This window comes from Schistocerca nitens, chromosome 5 (genome assembly GCF_023898315.1).
Source record: "Schistocerca nitens isolate TAMUIC-IGC-003100 chromosome 5, iqSchNite1.1, whole genome shotgun sequence".
NCBI lineage: Eukaryota > Metazoa > Arthropoda > Insecta > Orthoptera > Acrididae > Schistocerca > Schistocerca nitens.
In genome coordinates, this window is record NC_064618.1 from 520,299,360 (window position 1) to 520,319,306 (window position 19,947).

The 19,947-nt window shown below is 43.4% G+C and overlaps 1 protein-coding gene across 2 annotated transcripts in view; it reads left to right on the forward strand.

Annotated features, from left to right (window-relative positions):
- Positions 1 to 19,947, forward strand: part of LOC126260182 (transcription factor Sp4-like) — a 96,278-nt gene that overhangs the window by 70,703 nt on the left and 5,628 nt on the right. For both annotated transcript variants that reach the window (XM_049957451.1, XM_049957452.1), the window contains exons 9-11: positions 270 to 438; positions 10,275 to 10,391; positions 10,486 to 10,581. In XM_049957451.1, coding sequence (XP_049813408.1) covers positions 270 to 438; positions 10,275 to 10,391; positions 10,486 to 10,581 — 382 coding nt within the window. The remainder of the gene's footprint in view (positions 1 to 269; positions 439 to 10,274; positions 10,392 to 10,485; positions 10,582 to 19,947) is intronic.

Here is a 19,947-nt window from a genome sequence, read left to right on the forward strand (position 1 = left end):
CTATCACTTTTGAAAGACTGAAACCAAGACTGAATAGCATATCAGTATAAAAGGCAACCCACAGCTTTAAAATTATAGTTTTAAATGAGCCAATATTGGCATCCAGTCTTTAGGTGAGTGATAGCCTCTTTTCCCATATTGCTGAATAGTGATGAATATCTAAAAAACATGTTTAATAGTGTCTGCAGTTAATTTTACATGCAACACACAACATTAATCATAATTTAGTAACATGAACTAGTTTTCCACTTTTCTATTTGCTGTTACAGAAATGCAGAACGTAAGAAGCAACATATCTGCCATATACCTGGGTGCAATAAAGTGTATGGGAAAACGTCACACCTTAGAGCACATTTAAGGTGGCATACTGGAGAGCGACCTTTCATATGTAACTGGGTATTCTGTGGGAAGAGATTTACACGCTCAGATGAGCTCCAGGTTTGTTTGTTTATGCTTTAATGATGTTTGAATTTATTTTTAAAAATATTAAATGATTTTTCCTTAATTAGAATGCATTTATTAGTGTACCACAGTCAGCATCTTCACCTTTGTGGCCATTCTCAAGTGATATGTATGTACAAGTAATTTATAAAAAAGTATCAAAGATTCAAACTACAGGTACTTCGATAACTGTGCAGAAATGTAGCAACTGCTCGCACATCTGTGCATATTAATTACTTAATAGTGGCTATAGATGCCAAAATTAGCTGACCATATTAGACTAATAAATATAACCTAATTAAGGAAAAGTAAGCCAACTTAATTTCATACAGGTTGTTTACTCCCATTTTAATTTTTTTCCTAAAGATTTAATTTGTTGAAGATTGTTAAAATACAAATGGTTGAAATATGCACCACACAAAGGTTTGTGTTCCAGAATATCCTCTGTGATGGATTAATGAATGTTACTTATTATTTAGTTAGTTACTTATAAATTTGGGATCTAGGTGGGAGGTTTCCTCTGATAAACATACTGCATTAAATGAAAACTTTGGAATGGACAATACTCTTTACATGTGCAAACATCTTTCGTGCATCTCTAATGAGAGTATGTTATCCATTGTCTCTTTACATTTATGTCAAATCCCCAAGTAGTTACTATTTAGCAACAACTATAATTGTGGAATGCAAAATTGTGGGATTAATGTGTGTGATCATTGCTGAACATTTATTCCTTTGGATGCATTCCTACAATCTGAAAATTGAGTATAATTATTTGTTTTAACTAACACGATATGAGAATAAAAACACACTTTACCTGTAATGTATAATACTCAGATTGCTCTTTTCCCCTATTTGTCAATAAATTATTTTTTTTGCAGTCATCTGTTTGTGACTTGTTGTTGTTGTTGTTGTTGTTGTTGTTGTTGTGGTCTTCAGTCCTGAGACTGGTTTGATGCAGCTCTCCATGCTACTCCATCCTGTGCAAGCTTCTTCATCTCCCAGTACCTACTGCAACCTACATCCTTTTGAATCTGCTTAGTGTAATCATCTCTTGGTCTCCCTCTACGATTTTTACCCACCACGCTGCCCTCCAGTACTAAATTGGTGATCCCTTGATGCCTCAGAACATGCCCTACCAACCAATCCCTTCTTCTGGTCAAGTTGTGCCACAAACTCCTCTTCTCCCCAATTCTATTCAATACCTCCTCATTAGTTACGTGATCTACCCATCTAATCTTCAGCATTCTTCTGTAGCACCACATTTCGAAAGCTTCTATTCTCTTCTTGTCTAAACTATTTATCGTCCATGTTTTACTTCCATACATGGCTACACGCCATACAAATACTTTCAGAAACAACTTCCTGACACTTAAATCTATACTCGATGTTAACAAATTTCTCTTCTTCAGAAATGCTTTCTTGCCATTGCCAGTCTACATTTTTATCCTCTCTACTTCGACCGGCATCATTTATTTTGCTCCCCAAATAACAAAACTCCTTTACTACTTTAAGTGTCTCATTTCCTAATCTAATTCCCTCAGCATCGCCCGACTTAATTCGACTACATTCCATGATCCTTGTTTTGCTTTTGTTGATGTTCATCTTATATCCTCCTTTCAAGACACTGTCCATTCTGTTCAACTGCTCTTCTAAGTCCTTTGCTGTCTCTGACAGAATTACAATGTCATCGGCGAACCTCAAAGTTTTTATTTCTTCTCCATGGATTTTAATACCTACTCCGAACTTTTCTTTTGTTTCCTTTACTGCTTGCTCAATATACAGATTGAATAGCATCGGGGAGAGGCTACAACCCTGTCTCATTCCCTTCCCAACCACTTCTTCCTATTCATGCCCCTCAACTCTTATAACTGCCATCTGCCTTCTGTACAAATTGTAAATAGCCTTTCGATCCCTGTATTTTACCCCTGCCACCTTCAGAATTTGAAAGAGTATTCCAGTCAACATGGTCGAAAGCTTTCTCTAAGTCTACAAATGCTAGAAACGTAGGTTTGCCTTTCCTTAATCTTTTGTCTAAGATAAGTCGTAGGATCAGTATTGCCTCACAAGTCCCAACATTTCTACGGAATCCAAACTGATCTTCCCCGAGGTCGGCTTCTACCAGTTTTTCCATTCGTGTGTAAAGAATTCGCGTTAGTATTTTGCAGTTAGTTCAGTAATTTTCACATCTGTCGACACCTGCTTTCTTTGGGATTGGAATTATTATATTCTTCTTGAAGTCTGAGGGAATTTCACCTGTCTCATACATCTTCCTCACCAGATGGTAGAGTTTTGTCAGGACTGGCTCTCCCAAGGCTGTCAGTAGTTCTAATGGAATGTTGTCTACCCCCGGGGCCTTGTTTCGACTTAGATCTTTCAGTGCTCTGTCAAACTCTTCACGCATTATCATATCTCCCATTTCATCTTCATCTACTTCCTCTTCCATTTCCATAATATTGTTGTCAAGAACAGGTTAGAGGGACCCCCCCTTGGGCGAAACGATAAAATACCTGACGGCTTACCAGAGAGAACATCAGCATCGTTGATAAAGAACGTCCGTCCTCAGAGACCAAAAACAGGAAAAGTTAACGTAATATTGGTAAACTGCAGGAGTATCCAGGGCAAGGTTCCTGAATTAGTATCGCTTATTGAAGGAAATAGTGCGCATATAGTATTAGGAACGGAAAGTTGGTTAAAACCGGAAGTGAACAGTAACGAAATCCTAGACACAGAATGGAATATATACCGCAAGGATAGGATAAACGCCAATGGTGGAGGAGTATTTATAGCAGTAAAGAATTCAGTAATATCCAGTGAAGTTATTAGCGAATGCGAATGTGAAATAATCTGGGTTAAGTTAAGTATCAAAGGTGGGTCAGATATGATAGTCGGATGCTTCTATAGACCACCTGCATCAGCAACCGTAGTAGTTGAGCGCCTCAGAGAGAACCTGCAGAACGTCGTGAAGAAGTTTCGTGATCATACTATTGTAATAGGGGGAGACTTCAATCTACCAGGTATAGAATGGGATAGTCACACAATCAGAACTGGAGCCAGGGACAGAGACTCTTGTGACATTATCCTGACTGCCTTGTCCGAGAATTACTTCGAGCAGATAGTTAGAGAACCAACTCGTGAAGCTAACGTTTTAGACCTCATAGCAACAAATAGACCGGAACTTTTCGACTCCGTGAATGTAGAAGAGGGTATCAGTGATCATAAGTTAGTGGTTGCATCAATGACTACAAGTATAATAAGAAATGCCAAGAAAGGAAGGAAAATATATTTTCTTAACAAGAGTGATAGGGCACAAATCGCAGAATATCTGAGTGACCACCATCAAACGTTCATTTCTGAGGAAGAGGATGTGGAACAAAAATGGAAAAAATTCAGAAACATCGTCCAGTACGCCTTAGATAAGTTCGTACCGACTAAGGTCCAAAGCGAGGGGAAAGATCCACCGTGGTATAACAATCATGTACGAAAGGTACTACGGAAACAAAGAAAGCTTCATCATAGGTTTAAGAGTAGTCGAATCATAGCTGATAAGGAAAAGCTGAACGAAGCGAAAAAGAGCGAAAAGAGAGCAATGAGAGAAGCATTCAACGAATTCGAACATAAAACATTGGCAAACAATCTAAACAAGAACCCTAAAAAGTTTTGGTCATATGTAAAATCGGTAAGCGGATCTAAATCCCCTATTCAGTCACTCGTTGAGCACGATGGCACCGAAACAGAGGACGACCGAAGAAAGGCAGAAATACTGAATTCAGTGTTCCGAAACTGTTTCACTGCGGAAAATCGTAACACGGTCCCTGACTTCAGCCGTCGCACGGACGCCAAAATGGAAAATATTGAAATAAACGATATCGGAATTGAAAAACAACTGCTATCACTTAGTAGCGGAAAAGCATCCGGACCAGACGAGATACCCGTAAGATTCTACAGTGATTATGCTAAAGAACTTGCCCCCTTTCTATCAGCAATTTATCGTAGATCTCTGGAAGAACGTAAAGTACCTAGCGACTGGAAGAAAGCGCAGGTCGTTCCCATTTTCAAGAAGGGTCATAAATCAGATGCGAATAATTATAGGCCTATTTCGCTTACGTCAATCTGTTGTAGAATAATGGAACACGTTTTATGTTCTCGTATTATGACGTTCTTAGATAATACAAATCTCCTTCATCATAACCAACATGGATTCCGCAAACAGAGATCATGTGAAACTCAGCTCGCCCTATTTGTCCAAGAAATTCACAGTGCCGTAGACATTGGCGAGCAGATTGATGCCGTATTCCTGGACTTCAGGAAGGCATTTGATACGGTTCCGCACTTACGTTTAGTGAAAAAAATACGAGCTTACGGAATATCGGACCAGGTTTGTGATTGGATTCAGGATTTCCTAGAAGAAAGAACACAACATGTCATTCTTAACGGTTCAAAATCTGCAGATGTAGAGGTAATTTCGGGAGTACCGCAAGGAAGCGTGATAGGACCTTTATTGTTTACAATATACATAAATGACTTAGTTGACAACATCGGTAGCTCCGTGAGGCTATTTGCAGATGACACGGTTGTCTACAAGAAAGTAGCAACATCAGAAGACTCGTACGTACTCCAGGAAGACCTGCAGAGGATTAATGAATGGTGCGACAGCTGGCAGCTTTCCCTAAACGTAGATAAATGTAATATAATGCGCATACATAGGGGCAGAAACCCATTCCAGTACGATTATGCCATAGGTGGTAAATCATTGGAAGCGGTAACGACCGTAAAATACTTAGGAGTTACTATCCGGAGCGATCTGAAGTGGAATGATCACATAAAACAAATAGTGGGAAAAGCAGGCGCCAGGTTGAGATTCATAGGAAGAATTCTAAGAAAATGTGACTCATCGACGAAAGAAGTAGCTTACAAAACGCTTGTTCGTCCGATTCTTGAGTATTGCTCATCAGTATGGGACCCTTACCAGGTTGGATTAATAGAAGAGATAGACATGATCCAGCGAAAAGCAGCGCGATTCGTCATGGGGACATTTAATCAGCGCGAGAGCGTTACGGAGATGCTGAACAAGCTCCAGTGGCGGACACTTCAAGAAAGGCGTTACGCAATACGGAGAGGTTTATTATCGAAATTACGAGAGAGCACATTCCGGGAAGAGATGGGCAACATATTACTACCGCCCACATATATCTCGCGTAATGATCACAACGAAAAGATTCGAGAAATTAGAGCAAATACGGAGACTTACAAGCAGTCGTTCTTCCCACGCACAATTCGTGAATGGAACAGGGAAGGGGGGATCAGATAGTGGTACAATAAGTACCCTCCGCCACACACCGTAAGGTGGCTCGCGGAGTATAGATGTAGATGTAGATGTAGATGTATAGACCTTCTATATACTCCATCCACCTATCTGCTTTCCCTTCTTTGCTTAGAACTGGGTTTCCATCTGAGCTCTTGATATTCATGCAAGTGGTTCTCTTTTCTCCAAAGGTCTCTTTAATTTTCCTGTAGGCAGTATCTATCTTACCCCTAGCGAGATAAGCCTCTACATTCTTACATTTGTCCTCTAGCCATCCCTGCTTAGCCATTTTGCACTTCCTGTCGATCTCATTTTTGAGATGTTTGTATTCCTTTTTGCCTGCTTCACTTACTGCATTTTTCTCTTTTCTCCTTTCATCAATTAAATTCAGTATATCGTCTGTTACCCAAGGATTTCTGTTAGCCCTCGTCTTTTTACCTACTTGATCCTCTGCTGCCTTCACTATTTCATTCCTCAAAGCTACCCATTCTTCTTCTACTGTATTTCTTTCCCCCATTCCTGTCAATTGTTCCCTTATGCTCTCCCTGAAACTCTGTACAACCTCTGGTTTAGCCAGTTAATCCAGGTCCCATCTCCTTACATTCCCACCTTTTTGCAGTTTCTTCAGATTTAACCTACAGTTCATAACCAATAGATTGTGGTCAGAGTCCACATCTGCCCCTGGAAATTTCTTACAATTTAAAATCTGGTTCCTAAATCTCTGTCTTACCATTATATAATTTATCTGAAACCTACCAGTATCTCCAGGGTTCTTCCATGTATACAACCTTCTTTCATGATTCTTGAACCAAGTGTTAGCTATGATTAAGTTATGCTCTGTGCAAAATTCTACCAGGTGGCTTCCTCTTTCATTTCTTAGCCCCAATCCATAATCACCTCCTACATTTCCTTCTCTTCCTTTTCCTACTGTCGAATTCCAGTCACCCATGACTATTAAATTTTTGTCTCCTTTCAATACCTGAATAATTTCTTTTATTTCATCATACATTGCATCAATTTCTTCGTCATCTGCAGAGCTAGTTGGCATATAAACTTGTACTACTGTAGTAGGTATGGGCTTCGTGTCTATCTTGGCCACAACAATGCGTTCACTATGCTGTTTGTAGTAGCTTACCTGCACTCCTATTTTTTTATTCATTATTAAACCTACTCCTGCATTACCCCTATTTGATTTTGTATTTATAACCCTGTATTCACCTGACCAAAAGTCTTGTTCCTCCTGCCACCGAACTTCACTAATTCCCACTATATCTAACTTTAATCTATCCATTTCCCTTTTAAAATTTTCTAACCTACCTGCCCAATTAAGGGATCTGACATTCCTCGCTCCGATCCGTAGGACGCCAGTTTTCTTTTTCCTGATAACGACGTCCTCTTGAGTTGTCCCCGCCCAGAGATCCGAATGGGGGACTATTTTACCTCCGGAATATTTTAGCCAAGAGGACGCCATCATCATTTAATCATACAGTAAAGCTGCATGCCCTCGGGAAACATTACAGCTGTAGTTTCCCCTTGCTTTCAGCCGTTCGCAGTACCAGCACAGCAAGGCCGTTTTGGTTAGTGTTACAAGGCCAGATCAGTCAATTATCCAGACTGTTGCCCCTGCAACTACTGAAAAGGCTGCTGCCCCTCTTCAGGAACCACACATTTGTCTGGCCTCTCAACAGATACCCCTCTGTTGTGGTTTCACCACCTACGGTATGGCTATCTGTATCGTTGAGGCACACAAGCCTTCCCACCAACGGCAAGGTCCATGGTTCACTGGTGGGGGGTGGGGGGGGGGGCGGGGCGGTGGCTTAGAAACAATCAAAACAGCATACTTTTAATATTTCTATTCTCTTGTGACTTATGGCATTGTTCAGATTCTTTATTCGTCATTCAGCATTGTTACATGGAATAGGCTTCGTCAGTTTTCTTAACCTTTTAATTTGTGTTCTGGGGAAATCAGTCATGAGCAAATAAAGTCGTTATTGCACAGAAGAGAGTAATCAGAATCATGGGTACAGTGTACCCCAGTTGCTCTTGCAGAAATTTATTCAAACAACTGCGGATCCTCACCATGCCATGCCGGTACATTTTTTTCACTAATGTACTTTGTGAACAATAATCATACAATTTACAGAACAGATCGTGAATATTGTGATCATGGTGCAAGAAGTAAACAAGATCTTCACGAAGATATTAAAAAACAATCCTCAGCATGGTGCAGAAAGGAGTACATTATTCAAACATAAAACTATAAAATAAACTTCCAGTTCGTGTTAAATCAATCATTGGGGGGAAAAAAAAACACAGCTGAATTGATGAAATCTCACAAAAGATCATTCATTGACTTTAAGGAATTCCAGGGTAGAAATACTGATTCGGCCGAATCTCTTTGCCTTTACAAATGTCTGCTTGTGTCTGTGTATGTGTGGTTGGATATGGGTGCGTGTGCGAGTGTATACCTGTGCTTTTTTCCCCCTAAGGTAAGTCTTTCTGCTCCCGGGATTGGAATGACTCCTTACCCTCTCCCTTAAAACCCACATCCTTTCGTCTTTCCCTTCCCTCTTTCCTGATGAAGCAACCGTTGGTTGCGAAAGCTAGAATTTTGTGTGTATGATTGTGTTTGTTTGTGTGTCTATCGACCTGCCAGCACTTTCGTATGGTAAGTCACATCATCTTTGTTTTTAGATGTATTTTTCCTGCGTGGAATGTTACCCTCTATTATATTTACACTATAAACAGATTTACATATTTATAATCTGACATTTGTCTAATATGTAGTAGCCATAAACGGTGAATGTTGTGTTGTGCTCTCAGTGTGCATACTTCAAATGAGTATTTGCAAACTCACACACATTGTGAGCAGTGAAGGTTACAATATCTTGTAATGTAAGTGTCATTTCTGCTTTCACAAGTGCTCTGTACAAATTACAATACGCAGTCTTGATTTGACGTGTGATAAGTATTACAAAATTGCATCTGGCAGTAACAAATTTTGAATTAGGATTTCAACTTTTGCACTGTATGAGGCCTCCACATTAAGGTGTCAGTGACAATAATCAATTTTTTTCTTCTCATCCCTTCTCATAAGTCTCCCCTGAGATGGGGTTCTGGGTGACTTCTTTGAATTCTACCCTTTACCTAAGCCTCTCAGGCCCTTTTCCTTCACCCCTTTTCTTTACCCTTCAACCCTTCTGATGGAAGAAGGAGCCACTGGCTCCAAAAGCTCGCATGTCTAAAACCTTTGTATATAGATGTGTTCTCCTGCTGCCACGTGGCGAGCAAATTTTTTATAGTACACTGTGTATTGAATCACTGCTTGATCTTAGGCCTTTGCATTCTGTGACAATGACCTTCCCTGTTGAGCGATCCAGCATCAAGTAACGATCTGTCATAAAGCTTCTTTATGCCAGTGCCTCGCTTCTGTACATCTACTTGACTAGTGTCTCAGTGGGGCAATGATATTGTAGAGAAGGTGTTTAGCCACTAAGTGCTAATTTCTAGATTGATCTTTCACACTGCCGTGAAGAGCACACTGTAATTAAACTTTCTTACAGATTAAAATGGCATGCAAGACTGGGACTTGAACCCTGGTCCTTGCTTCCATGGTCATGCTCTTTCCTGCAGACGTAATTGAAGCTTCTAGTCAGCATGTGAAGAAGTGTGCTAAGCTTGAGTCCATCTCCAATGCTCAGTTATGCATGAAGAAAATTCAGCATAGTCCATATTCCCCTTCAGTAACTCATTCTGTAAGGATTAATGTTATGAAAAACATTTGTTCATTTGTTAAAGAAAAAAAGGGCTCCGCCTTCCTCATATATAATTATGTACACAAAAACAACTTAGGAAACGACAGATTGCTACTCTTCAAAAAGAAGAAACATCAAGTTGCAGACAGGCACAATTAAAAGACACTCGCCTGTGAGCCTGTCTGCAACTTAGACGTGTCTTCTTTGTGGTAAGTAGCAATCTGCCTTTTCCTACATTGTTGATACTCCTACTAGAGTTTCCGCTGTGTGATACATACACAAAAATATGTTCATTTTGATAGAAGTCTTTTAATTTGCAGTTCTTTAATTGCACTTTAAATGTTATTTCATCAGTGTGGAACAAGAAATCATTGACATTAGGTATGTCCAGTGCTTGATTTGATACAATGTGGATAGATACTCCCTACTGGTAACTGTGACGAAAAAAATCAGAACCATAGATTTTGAGATGTGCTACAATAGAACTGCTGCTGTTGTTGCAGCAATGTAAAACAGATGCATGCACACTTTTAAAATTCTCAGAAATGCATTAAAATAACATTGAAAGAAGTCTAAATTTCAAAAGCACTTCCTGGAATAACACAGTACTGGAACTTAACCTCCCCCCCCCCCCCCCAAAAAAAAAAAAAAGAAAAAAAAAAAAAGAAAAATTAAGCACTGGGTATGTCAATACTAACGTGATACTGGTTAGGCTCTTAGCTTATTTTATATATTTAATTTGTCAATCAGTTGCTCATTTGTTTTCTTCACAGAGGCACAGACGAACGCATACAGGAGAAAAAAGGTTCCAGTGCCCAGAATGCAATAAGAAGTTCATGAGGAGTGACCATTTAACCAAACACATCAAAACTCACACTAAAAGATCTGGGGTAATGAGGCTGTATAATTTGTTTTCATTTTACTCTCTAAGTTGTTATTTGAAAGTGGCACAGTTTGTCTGATTATTTCTTCCTTTTTAACCAGGATTATGACGATACAGATATGAGTGAAAAAGAAGTTTGGGTGTCCGATGTTGATCAAAATGGAATATTTTCGCTGAAACAGATACAGTTTTCTCAGGTAAATATTGGAAACACTCTAAAAGTTCATGCTTTTTCTCTAGTTATATATTAAATGTCAGATCAGTACTTAAAAGTCTTGGGTTGAATAGAAAAAGATTAACAAGAACTTTTCTGTGTATAAGCAAGTCGCAGGGCAGGCATGTACCAGGACTAGGAACTAGTAATTTAGCTCTTGGACTATGACCTTCAGGACTAACATATCCTCAAACAACCAGACACACGTTCTGATGCTGTAGCCCCATGCCCTAGTTGGGCCACAGTGCCATGTGACTGTTTCATGCATATGTATGAGACTGTTCATTTTTTAGCTTTGAGGAAAGGCATTGTCTGAAAGCTAAGCTACAAGTTCCAAAAAACTATTTTTATTTATTTATTTTTTCATGTTCTTGTATACTACTTAATGGCTCAAGTAAAGGATGAGCAGTTATCTTTACTCGTTCCATTGTTTGAAATGTAAATTCATGCATGCAGTGTAATATATGTCCACGTAAGATATATGGTACACACTGTGAAACATTAATAACTTTTTGTACTCATTTCTTGAGCTCCATTTAAGGTTTGTGTCAATTGCATTGTGCCACTAGGTTATACAGTGGTATAAAGCACACAATGACATGGTGTGTGTATTCATTCTGCATCATAGCAAATTAGCATTGTCAAATAGGAAATAGTGGTATACACAAGAAGATGCTTCAGAAATGGCAGGTCAAACCAATTACAGTAGTTTTATCACTAGAGTGGTTCTCAATAATATTGATATAGCACTGATGTAATCCCTGATATTTTAGGACTAGATGAGGAATAATATAAATATTAATAATGAAATCAGTAGATTCCTGCTGGAGGAGGGGGAGAAGAGAAACGTCTCTATTTGCTATGTAATGTAGAGCATAGAAATTATACGTGGGCCATTTGGACAGTAAAGAATTTTTTTTCTACAAAAAATTTTATTTGATATAATTAAACAAAAATTTGATACCCTAGCTAATTTTCTGTATAATCACCATGCAAATTTAGGCACTTGTCCTATTGTTTTACCAGCTTTGCTATGCCTTCTGCATACTCAGTTGCCGCCAAGTTGTTGAACCACTGATTAACAGCTTCTTTAAGTTAATCACCATTTCTGTAGTGTTGTCCACTTAAAAACAGTCTTTCCATTTGGGGAATAAGTGATAATCACAGGAGCTACTAAGTACGGACTTTGTGGCAGATGTTGAAACCTTTCCCACCAAAACCACTGAAGCAAGTCCTGTGACCCTTCCACTGCTTGTGAGTATGCATTATTGTGAAAGATAACGACTCCAATCATTAGTACTCCGAGCCTTTTATTTTTAATGGCAAGGCAAAGGTATTGAAGCATTTGACAGTATGTCGCTGCATTTATGGTCTCACCTCTAGGTTGTGGTCGATGATCAGGACACCCATAGAATCCCAAAACACCACAGCCATAATCCTTCTTGTGCTCAAAATTAGTTTTACTTTTTTCAGTTTCATTGGGCATTGCAAATGATGCCATTCTGTTGATTGGCGCTTTGTTTGTGGGGTGAAATATGAATCCCAGTCTCATCACCAGTGAAAATGTGATTCAAAAATTCACCACCAACCTTTTCTTAGCAACTGAAAAATGTTCTTGCAGCTGCCATTCATTCGGTTTTGGCAAAGGAAGGAATCCATCTGGCACACACTTTTTTAAAGTCAAGATCTGCACTAACAATCTTGTACAAGACACTTTTTGAAATTTCTGGAAAGCAAGAGTGCAGTCCACTAATTGTGAAATGCCTGCATTCTTGGATTTTTGTTTCAATCCTGGCTTTGAGTCAATCAGTCATCACTGAAGGCTGTCTCGAGAAATCTTGATTGTGAACATTCTTCTGTCTGCCATTAAACATAATACACTACTTCCTAACTGACACTTAATTCATCAAATTACCGTAACTCTCAGTTATCTGTCTATAAATTTCAATGGGTCAGACTTTTTGCGTGTTTAAAAGTGAATAACAGTGCACACCTCACCCTTTGCGGGATCACCAGTTTAGTCACATATTTTAAAGTTGCAGAGCTAAGCAGTAAGCAGCTGTATTACATCATAGCTGCTGCCAAACTGAAGAGGATGAGTACCAAGGTCAGTGGTCGGTCGGCAGCGATGGTGGTAGGGAACACATCACAAATCAAAACAAAATGTTATTTACGTTCTGAATGACCCTCGTACTTTAAAGTACTCAATCTCCATCAAACTTAATGCCTGCTGCACAAACGTGTTTTGCAGTTATAATCTTGAAAGTATGAACAGTACCAAAATCCACGGGCTACTTCAACTTAGATTTTAGAGTTGGGTGACAAAGATTGTTGCTGCAAGTTTCATAGATTTACATTTTTAAAACGTGTGTGGCTTCAGTGTGCCAAGAGGAGAATTTTCCTGTTATAGGCATCTGTTTATGCAAAAAGGCTATGCAACTACTATTCAAAAAGTTCTGAAACCGTGCTTTGTGATTTACACAGTAGTTCATGAGCAATGTTTTTACACTTTTCAAGCAGTGTGGTTCTTTTGATATCACAATCACAAAGAGATTAATATTTTTCAATCCATCAGGATTGGTATCCAACTTCACCGTTCCCTCAATGGCAGTTTTCGGATTTAAGGACAACTTAAATAACTGAAATGTTTGGGACCATAGAGTTGCCACATTGTATGACTATTGATCACAAAAGCAACAAAACTAAAGTTATTTTGATGAGTTATTGGATTATTTTTCAGGGCTACATAAACTTGTTCTTGCATACCTGGAGGATTAAATAACACTTAAGTGAAACTAACACTGAAATCACTGTACACACTCACTCATACTGGAATCAGAGGGGCCTGTGCTTCCATTCTAACCTTTCCCCCTGCGGGTCCGGGGTAAGAATAGGCCCGAGGTATTCCTGCCTGTCGTAAGAGGCGACTAAAAGGAGTCCCTCCCCCTCAAAGGGGTAGTTAGCGCCTGCGTCCGGAGACGGACGGTTCCACGACCTCTATTTGCGGTCATTTTGCTTTTCACTTCTCGTTTCTTTCTTCCTTTCTTTGGTTGGTTCCTTTCTTTGCTCTTCTCCACCTCACTGTCTTCCTTACTCTTTCCCCTGCATAATCTCCTTGCCTTCTCATTGCCTTCTTCTCCTTGCCTTCTCATTGCCTTCTTCTCCTTGCCTTCTTCTCCTTGCCTTCTCATTGCCTTCTTCTCCTTGCCTTCTCTGGTCTCCGCCTCGGCGTTTGAGACACTGTCCTCTCTCTCTCTCTCTCTCTCTCTCTCTCTCTCTCTCTCTCCTTTTTCCTCTTCTTCCTTCCTCCCTGTGCGCGCCTGAAGGCCGACCCACGCGTTCGCACGCGTAGCCGGTGACGGGGTAACGCGTAATTCCCCGCCCTGGGTAGACATGTAAGGCACGCGCGTACCCCCTGGTAAAGGCCAGGCCTGGGGAGGGGTGATTGCCTGAGCTGATACCTTCTGACCATGCCGATTGGTCCCTCCGTCTGTTTCTCGGGAGGTGTGACCTGAGGTGTAAACATTCACCTAAGGCGGGAGTGCCCTCTGAGAGGGTCCCCACAAGGAAGGAGCGCGCCATCGGAGACGCTGGCAATCATGGGGGATTTCTCCGCAATGGATTTCACTCCATCTCTCTCGACTTCTGCCCAAAAACGGAAACGTGACCAGCTACCAGTGACAAAAGTACTACCGCCTGCCCCACAGTTCCTCGTCGTTTCTCGATCTGAGGACGGAAAGGATTTTTCCTCTGTCAACCCTTTCGTTATCCAGAAGGGCGTCGATGCCATAGCCGGATCTGTCAAATCCTGTACCAGGTTGCGTAACGGTACCTTATTACTCGAAACTGAGAGCGCCTTTCAGGCACAAAAACTGCTTCGGGCCACACTCCTGTACACATTCCCTGTCCGGGTGGAGGCTCACCGAACTTTGAATTCGTCTCGTGGTGTGGTCTACACTAGATCCCTCGACGGTTTGACTGACGAGGAGATTCAATCTTTCCTCGCTGAGCAGGGCGTGACGGCTGTCCATAGGGTCATGAAAAAGGTCAACAATGACCTTGTACCGACCCGGACACTTTTTTTCACCTTCGATAGTGTTCAGCTGCCATCGCGCATCAAAGCGGGCTACGAGGTTATTTCTGTTCGCCCCTATGTCCCGACACCTATGCGCTGCTACCAGTGTCAGCGTTTCAATCACACTCGCCAATCTTGTTCCAATGCGGCTAAATGTGTCACTTGTGGCAGGGATGCCCATGAGGGTGACTGTCCACCTCCGTCTCCTCGTTGTGTGAACTGTCAGGGTGACCATGCTGCATCCTCCCGCGACTGTCCTGTCTATAAGGAAGAACGCTGTATCCAGGAAATTCGGGTCAAAGAGAAAGTGTCCACCTCGGCTGCTCGCAAGCTATTGGCTAGTAGGAAGCCCACGCTGCTCCCAGCGGGGAAATACAGTACTGTCCTCGCCTCTCCTCGGACTACCAGGGAGGTGGCAACCCAGACCTGCGATCTGACCTTCAGCACCACGGTCGTCCGTTCGGCCAGTGCTAAGATCGCGCGGTCGACGTCTCCTCTTCGTCCCATCACCCCACAGACACCAGCCCCTTCATCAGCTTCTGCTAAGACGAAGACCCAGAAGTCAGATGCACGGGCCTTCAAGAAGGAACCGTCCCGTGCAGACTTCCTACGTACCTCGACCTCCCAGCCTTCGTCCGGTACTTCCACCAAACGACCATCCATGAAGGCTAATAGGAAGCACAGTTCTCCTTCTCCGCCACGGCGCATTTCTTCTCCTGCGCCACCCAGCGGTTGCCGCCCCAGGCCGTCATCCCTTTCGCCTGGCCGCACTGCTGGTAGCCGAACATCTGGCCGTTCACCGGCGGAGGAAGCTCCCCCTCCCGGCCATCTTCCCAAGATGGCCGATGAACCTATAGACCCAATGGACGATGACTGTCCGCCTACTGATAGCGGCGGCAGTGCTCGCTCGAAGCCAGGCCCTCAGCGGCCTTCGAGGTGACCCCTTCTTTCATCTTCCTTTTTCTTTTCTTACGATGGCACTTATTCACTGGAATATTCGCAGCATTCGCTCCAACGGAGAGGACTTGAAGTTGCTGCTCCGCTTGCACCGTCCGCTCGTCGTAGCCCTCCAGGAAACGAAGCTACGCCCATGCGATCAAATTGCCTTGGCACACTACACCTCTGTGCGTTTTGACCTACCCCCTGTGGTAGGTATCCCAGCTCATGGAGGGGTTATGTTGCTGGTCCGGGATGATATTTACTACGATCCCATCACGTTGCACACCGGCCTGCAGGCAGTTGCCATCCGCATTACTCTCCCCACTTTTACATTTTCCATTTGTACCGTTTACACTCCATCGTCGTCTGCCGTTACCAGGGCAGACATGATGCAACTTATTGCTCAGCTACCTGCACCATTTTTGTTAACTGGAGACTTCAATGCCCACCATCCCCTTTGGGGCTCTCCAGCATCCTGCCCGAGGGGCTCCCTGTTAGCAGACCTTTTCAACCAGCTCAATCTCGTCTGCCTCAATACTGGCGCCCCTACTTTTCTTTCGGATACATCTCACACCTATTCCCATTTAGATCTCTCTATATGTACTCCCCAACTTGCACGCCGGTTCGAGTGGTATGCTCTTTCTGATACATGTTCGAGCGACCACTTCCCGTGTGTTATCCATCTCCTGCAGCATACCCCCTCTCCGTGCTCATCTAGTTGGAACATCTCCAAAGCAGACTGGGGGCTCTTCTCTTCAAGGGCGACCTTTCAGGATCAAACATTCCCAAGCTGCGATAGTCAGGTCGCACACCTCACGGAAGTCATTCTCTCTGCTGCTGAATATTCCATCCCTCACCCTACTTCTTCTCCACGTCGCGTACCGGTCCCCTGGTGGACCGCAGCATGTAGAGACGCTCTACGTGCTCGTCGACGTGCTTTACGCGCCTTTAACCGCCACCCTACAGTGGCGAATTGTGTCAATTATAAACGATTACGTGCACAGTGTCGTCGTATTATTAAAGAAAGCAAGAAAGCCAGCTGGGCTGCTTTCACAAGCACCTTCAACAGTTTTACTCCTTCTTCTGTTGTCTGGGGTAGCCTGCGCCGGCTATCTGGCACTAAGGTCCACTCACCAGTTTCTGGCTTGACGGTCGCGAATGACGTCCTTGTGGCCCCTGAGGCTGTCTCCAATGCCTTCGGCCGCTTTTTCGCAGAGGTTTCGAGCTCCGCTCATTACCACCCTGCCTTCCTCCCCCGCAAACAGGCAGAGGAGGCTAGGCCACCTAACTTCCGCTCCTCGAATCGTGAAAGTTATAATGCCCCATTCACCATGCGGGAACTCGAAACCGCACTTGGCCGATCACGGTCCTCCGCTCCAGGGCCTGATTCTATTCATATTCAGATGCTGAAGAACCTTTCTCCTGCGGGTAAAGGTTTTCTTCTTCGTACTTACAATCGCATCTGGATTGAGGGACATGTTCCCGCATGCTGGCGCGAGTCTATTGTTGTCCCGATTCCTAAGCCGGGGAAGGACAAGCACTTGCCCTCCAGTTATAGACCCATCTCGCTTACCAGCTGTGTCTGTAAAGTGATGGAGCGAATGGTTAACTCTCGATTGGTTTGGCTGCTCGAGTCTCGACGCCTACTTACCAATGTACAATGTGGATTTCGTAGGCGCCGATCTGCTGTTGACCATCTGGTTACCTTGTCGACCTTCATTATGAATAACTTCTTGCGGAAGCGCCCGACCGCGGCTGTGTTCTTTGATTTGGAGAAGGCTTACGACACCTGTTGGAGGGCGGGCATTCTCCGCACCATGCATACATGGGGTCTTCGCGGTCGCCTCCCTCTTTTTATTCGTTCCTTTTTAATGGATCGACAGTTCAGGGTACGTGTGGGTTCTGTCCTGTCAGACACCTTTCGCCAGGAGAATGGGGTACCACAGGGCTCAGTTTTGAGCGTCGCTCTCTTCGCCATAGCGATCAATCCAATAATGGATTGCCTCCCAGCTGATGTATCAGGCTCCCTTTTCGTGGACGATTTTACCATCTATTGCAGCGCGCAGCGTACGTGTTTCCTGGAGCGCTGTCTTCAGCGTTCTCTTGACCGTCTTGACTCGTGGAGTGTCGCCAATGGCTTCCGTTTTTCTGCCGAGAAGACGGTCTGTATTAACTTCTGGCGCTACAAAGAATTTCTCCCACCGTCTTTACGACTTGGTCCCGTTGCTCTCCCATTCGTGGAGACAACAAAATTTTTAGGTCTTACATTTGACAGGAAACTTAGTTGGTCTCCACATGTGTCTTATTTGGCTGCCCGTTGTACCCGTTCTCTCAATGTCCTCCGTGTTCTCAGTGGTATGTCGTGGGGAGCGGATCGAACCGTCCTCCTTCGCCTATATCAGTCGATCGTCCGCTCCAAGCTGGATTATGGGAGCTTCGTATACTCCTCTGCACGGCCATCCATCTTACGCCGCCTCAACTCCATACAACATCGGGGTTTACGACTTGCGATCGGAGCGTTTTATACAAGTCCCGTCGAGAGTCTTCATGCTGACGCTGGTGAGTTGCCACTCACCTACCGGCGCAATATACTGCTTTGTCGGTATGCCTGTCGGCTACTGGCAATGCCTGACCACCCATCTTATCGTTCCTTTTTTGACGACTCTCTCGACAGTCAATACGGGTTGTATGTCTCCGCCCTGCTACCCCCTGGAGTTCGCTTTCGTCGCCTCCTTCAACACCTTCATTTTTCACTCCCTGCCACCTTTCGAGTGGGCGAGAGCCACACGCCACCTTGGCTCCAGGCTCAGGTTCGCGTCCACCTTGACCTCTGCTCACTCCCGAAGGAGGTTACCCCCGATTCAGTCTACCACTCCCGTTTTGTCGAACTTCATTCGAAGTTCATTAATACGACCTTCATTTATACAGATGGCTCTAAGACCAATGACGGGGTCGGGTGTTCTTTTATTGTCGGGGCACAAAGTTTTCAATATCGGCTCCATGGCCATTGTTCGGTCTTCACAGCTGAGCTCTTTGCCCTCTACCAGGCTGTCCTTTACATCTGCCGCCACCGACATTCTGCATATGTCATCTGCTCCGATTCCCTGAGCGCTATCCAGAGCCTCGGTGATCCGTACCCGGTTCACCCTTTCGTGCACCGGATCCAACGCTCTCTTCAGCAGCTGGTGGACGTCGGTTCTCCGGTTAGCTTTATGTTGATTCCTGGCCATGTCGGTATCCCTGGGAACGAAGCTGCAGATGCCGCGGCCAAGGCTGCGGTCCTCCAGCCTCGGACAGCTTCTTGTGGTGTCCCTTCGTCAGATTGTAGCAGGGTAATTTGTCGGCGCACTGTCTCGCTGTGGCATGCCGATTGGGCTGCACTTTCAGACAACAAGCTTCGGGCCTTGAAAGCTCTACCCGTGGCTTGGACGTCCTCCTCACGCCCTTCTCGGCGGGAGGAGGTAGTTTTGGCCCGGTTGCGAATTGGCCACTGCCGGTTCAGCCATCGCCATCTGCTGACGGCTGCGCCGGCGCCGTTCTGCCCATGTGGGCAATTGCTGACGGTCCGCCACATTTTAACGTCGTGTCCGAATTTTAACACCCTACGTCTCGATATTGGCCTGCCATGTACTGTAGAAGCCATTTTAGCGGATGACCCACGAGCAGCTGCTCGCGTTCTTCCTTTTATCAATTTGACAACCCTCTCAAAGGACATTTGATTATGCTGTTTTCTTTTTTAATCCTATGCCTGTCAGTATGTCTTTCATCGTGTTCTCCGTTTTGTTGCTGTTTTAAACTTGTGACTCGCGGTGCATTCCTAAAGTAGTCTGGGCGCTAATGACCGTTGACGTTGTGCGCCCTAAAACCACACAAAATTTTTCTAACCTTTCCCTATCCTATCCCTCTTTCCTCCCCATGGAAGGAACTATCGTTCTGAAAAACAAGATAATTTTCTCATTCTTTTTTATGCATATATTGGCAGTGCTAAGAATTTTGCTGTCTCATAATTATTCTAGTATTTTTTTTTGGGCTACTGAAGGTGCTTTGGCAACACTGTAGGATTACTGGAGGAAGTAAGAAATGTTAATCCAAAAATTACCCTGTACCTCTGTGCTCTATTATGTTGATTACATTTAATCATACTGAACTTCCACATTTATCAAAGTTTTCTCTGGAAGCCTCTTCAATTTTCTCCCTGGTAACCATGCATTACTTAATTTAACAACAGGAGTTTACAGACTGGCCATCTTCAATCTTCTTCACACTTATAGGGTATGAAGAGCTCAACCAGGATAAGATCACCTTTGGAGAACTGAAGATTTCACTCTTAAGTGT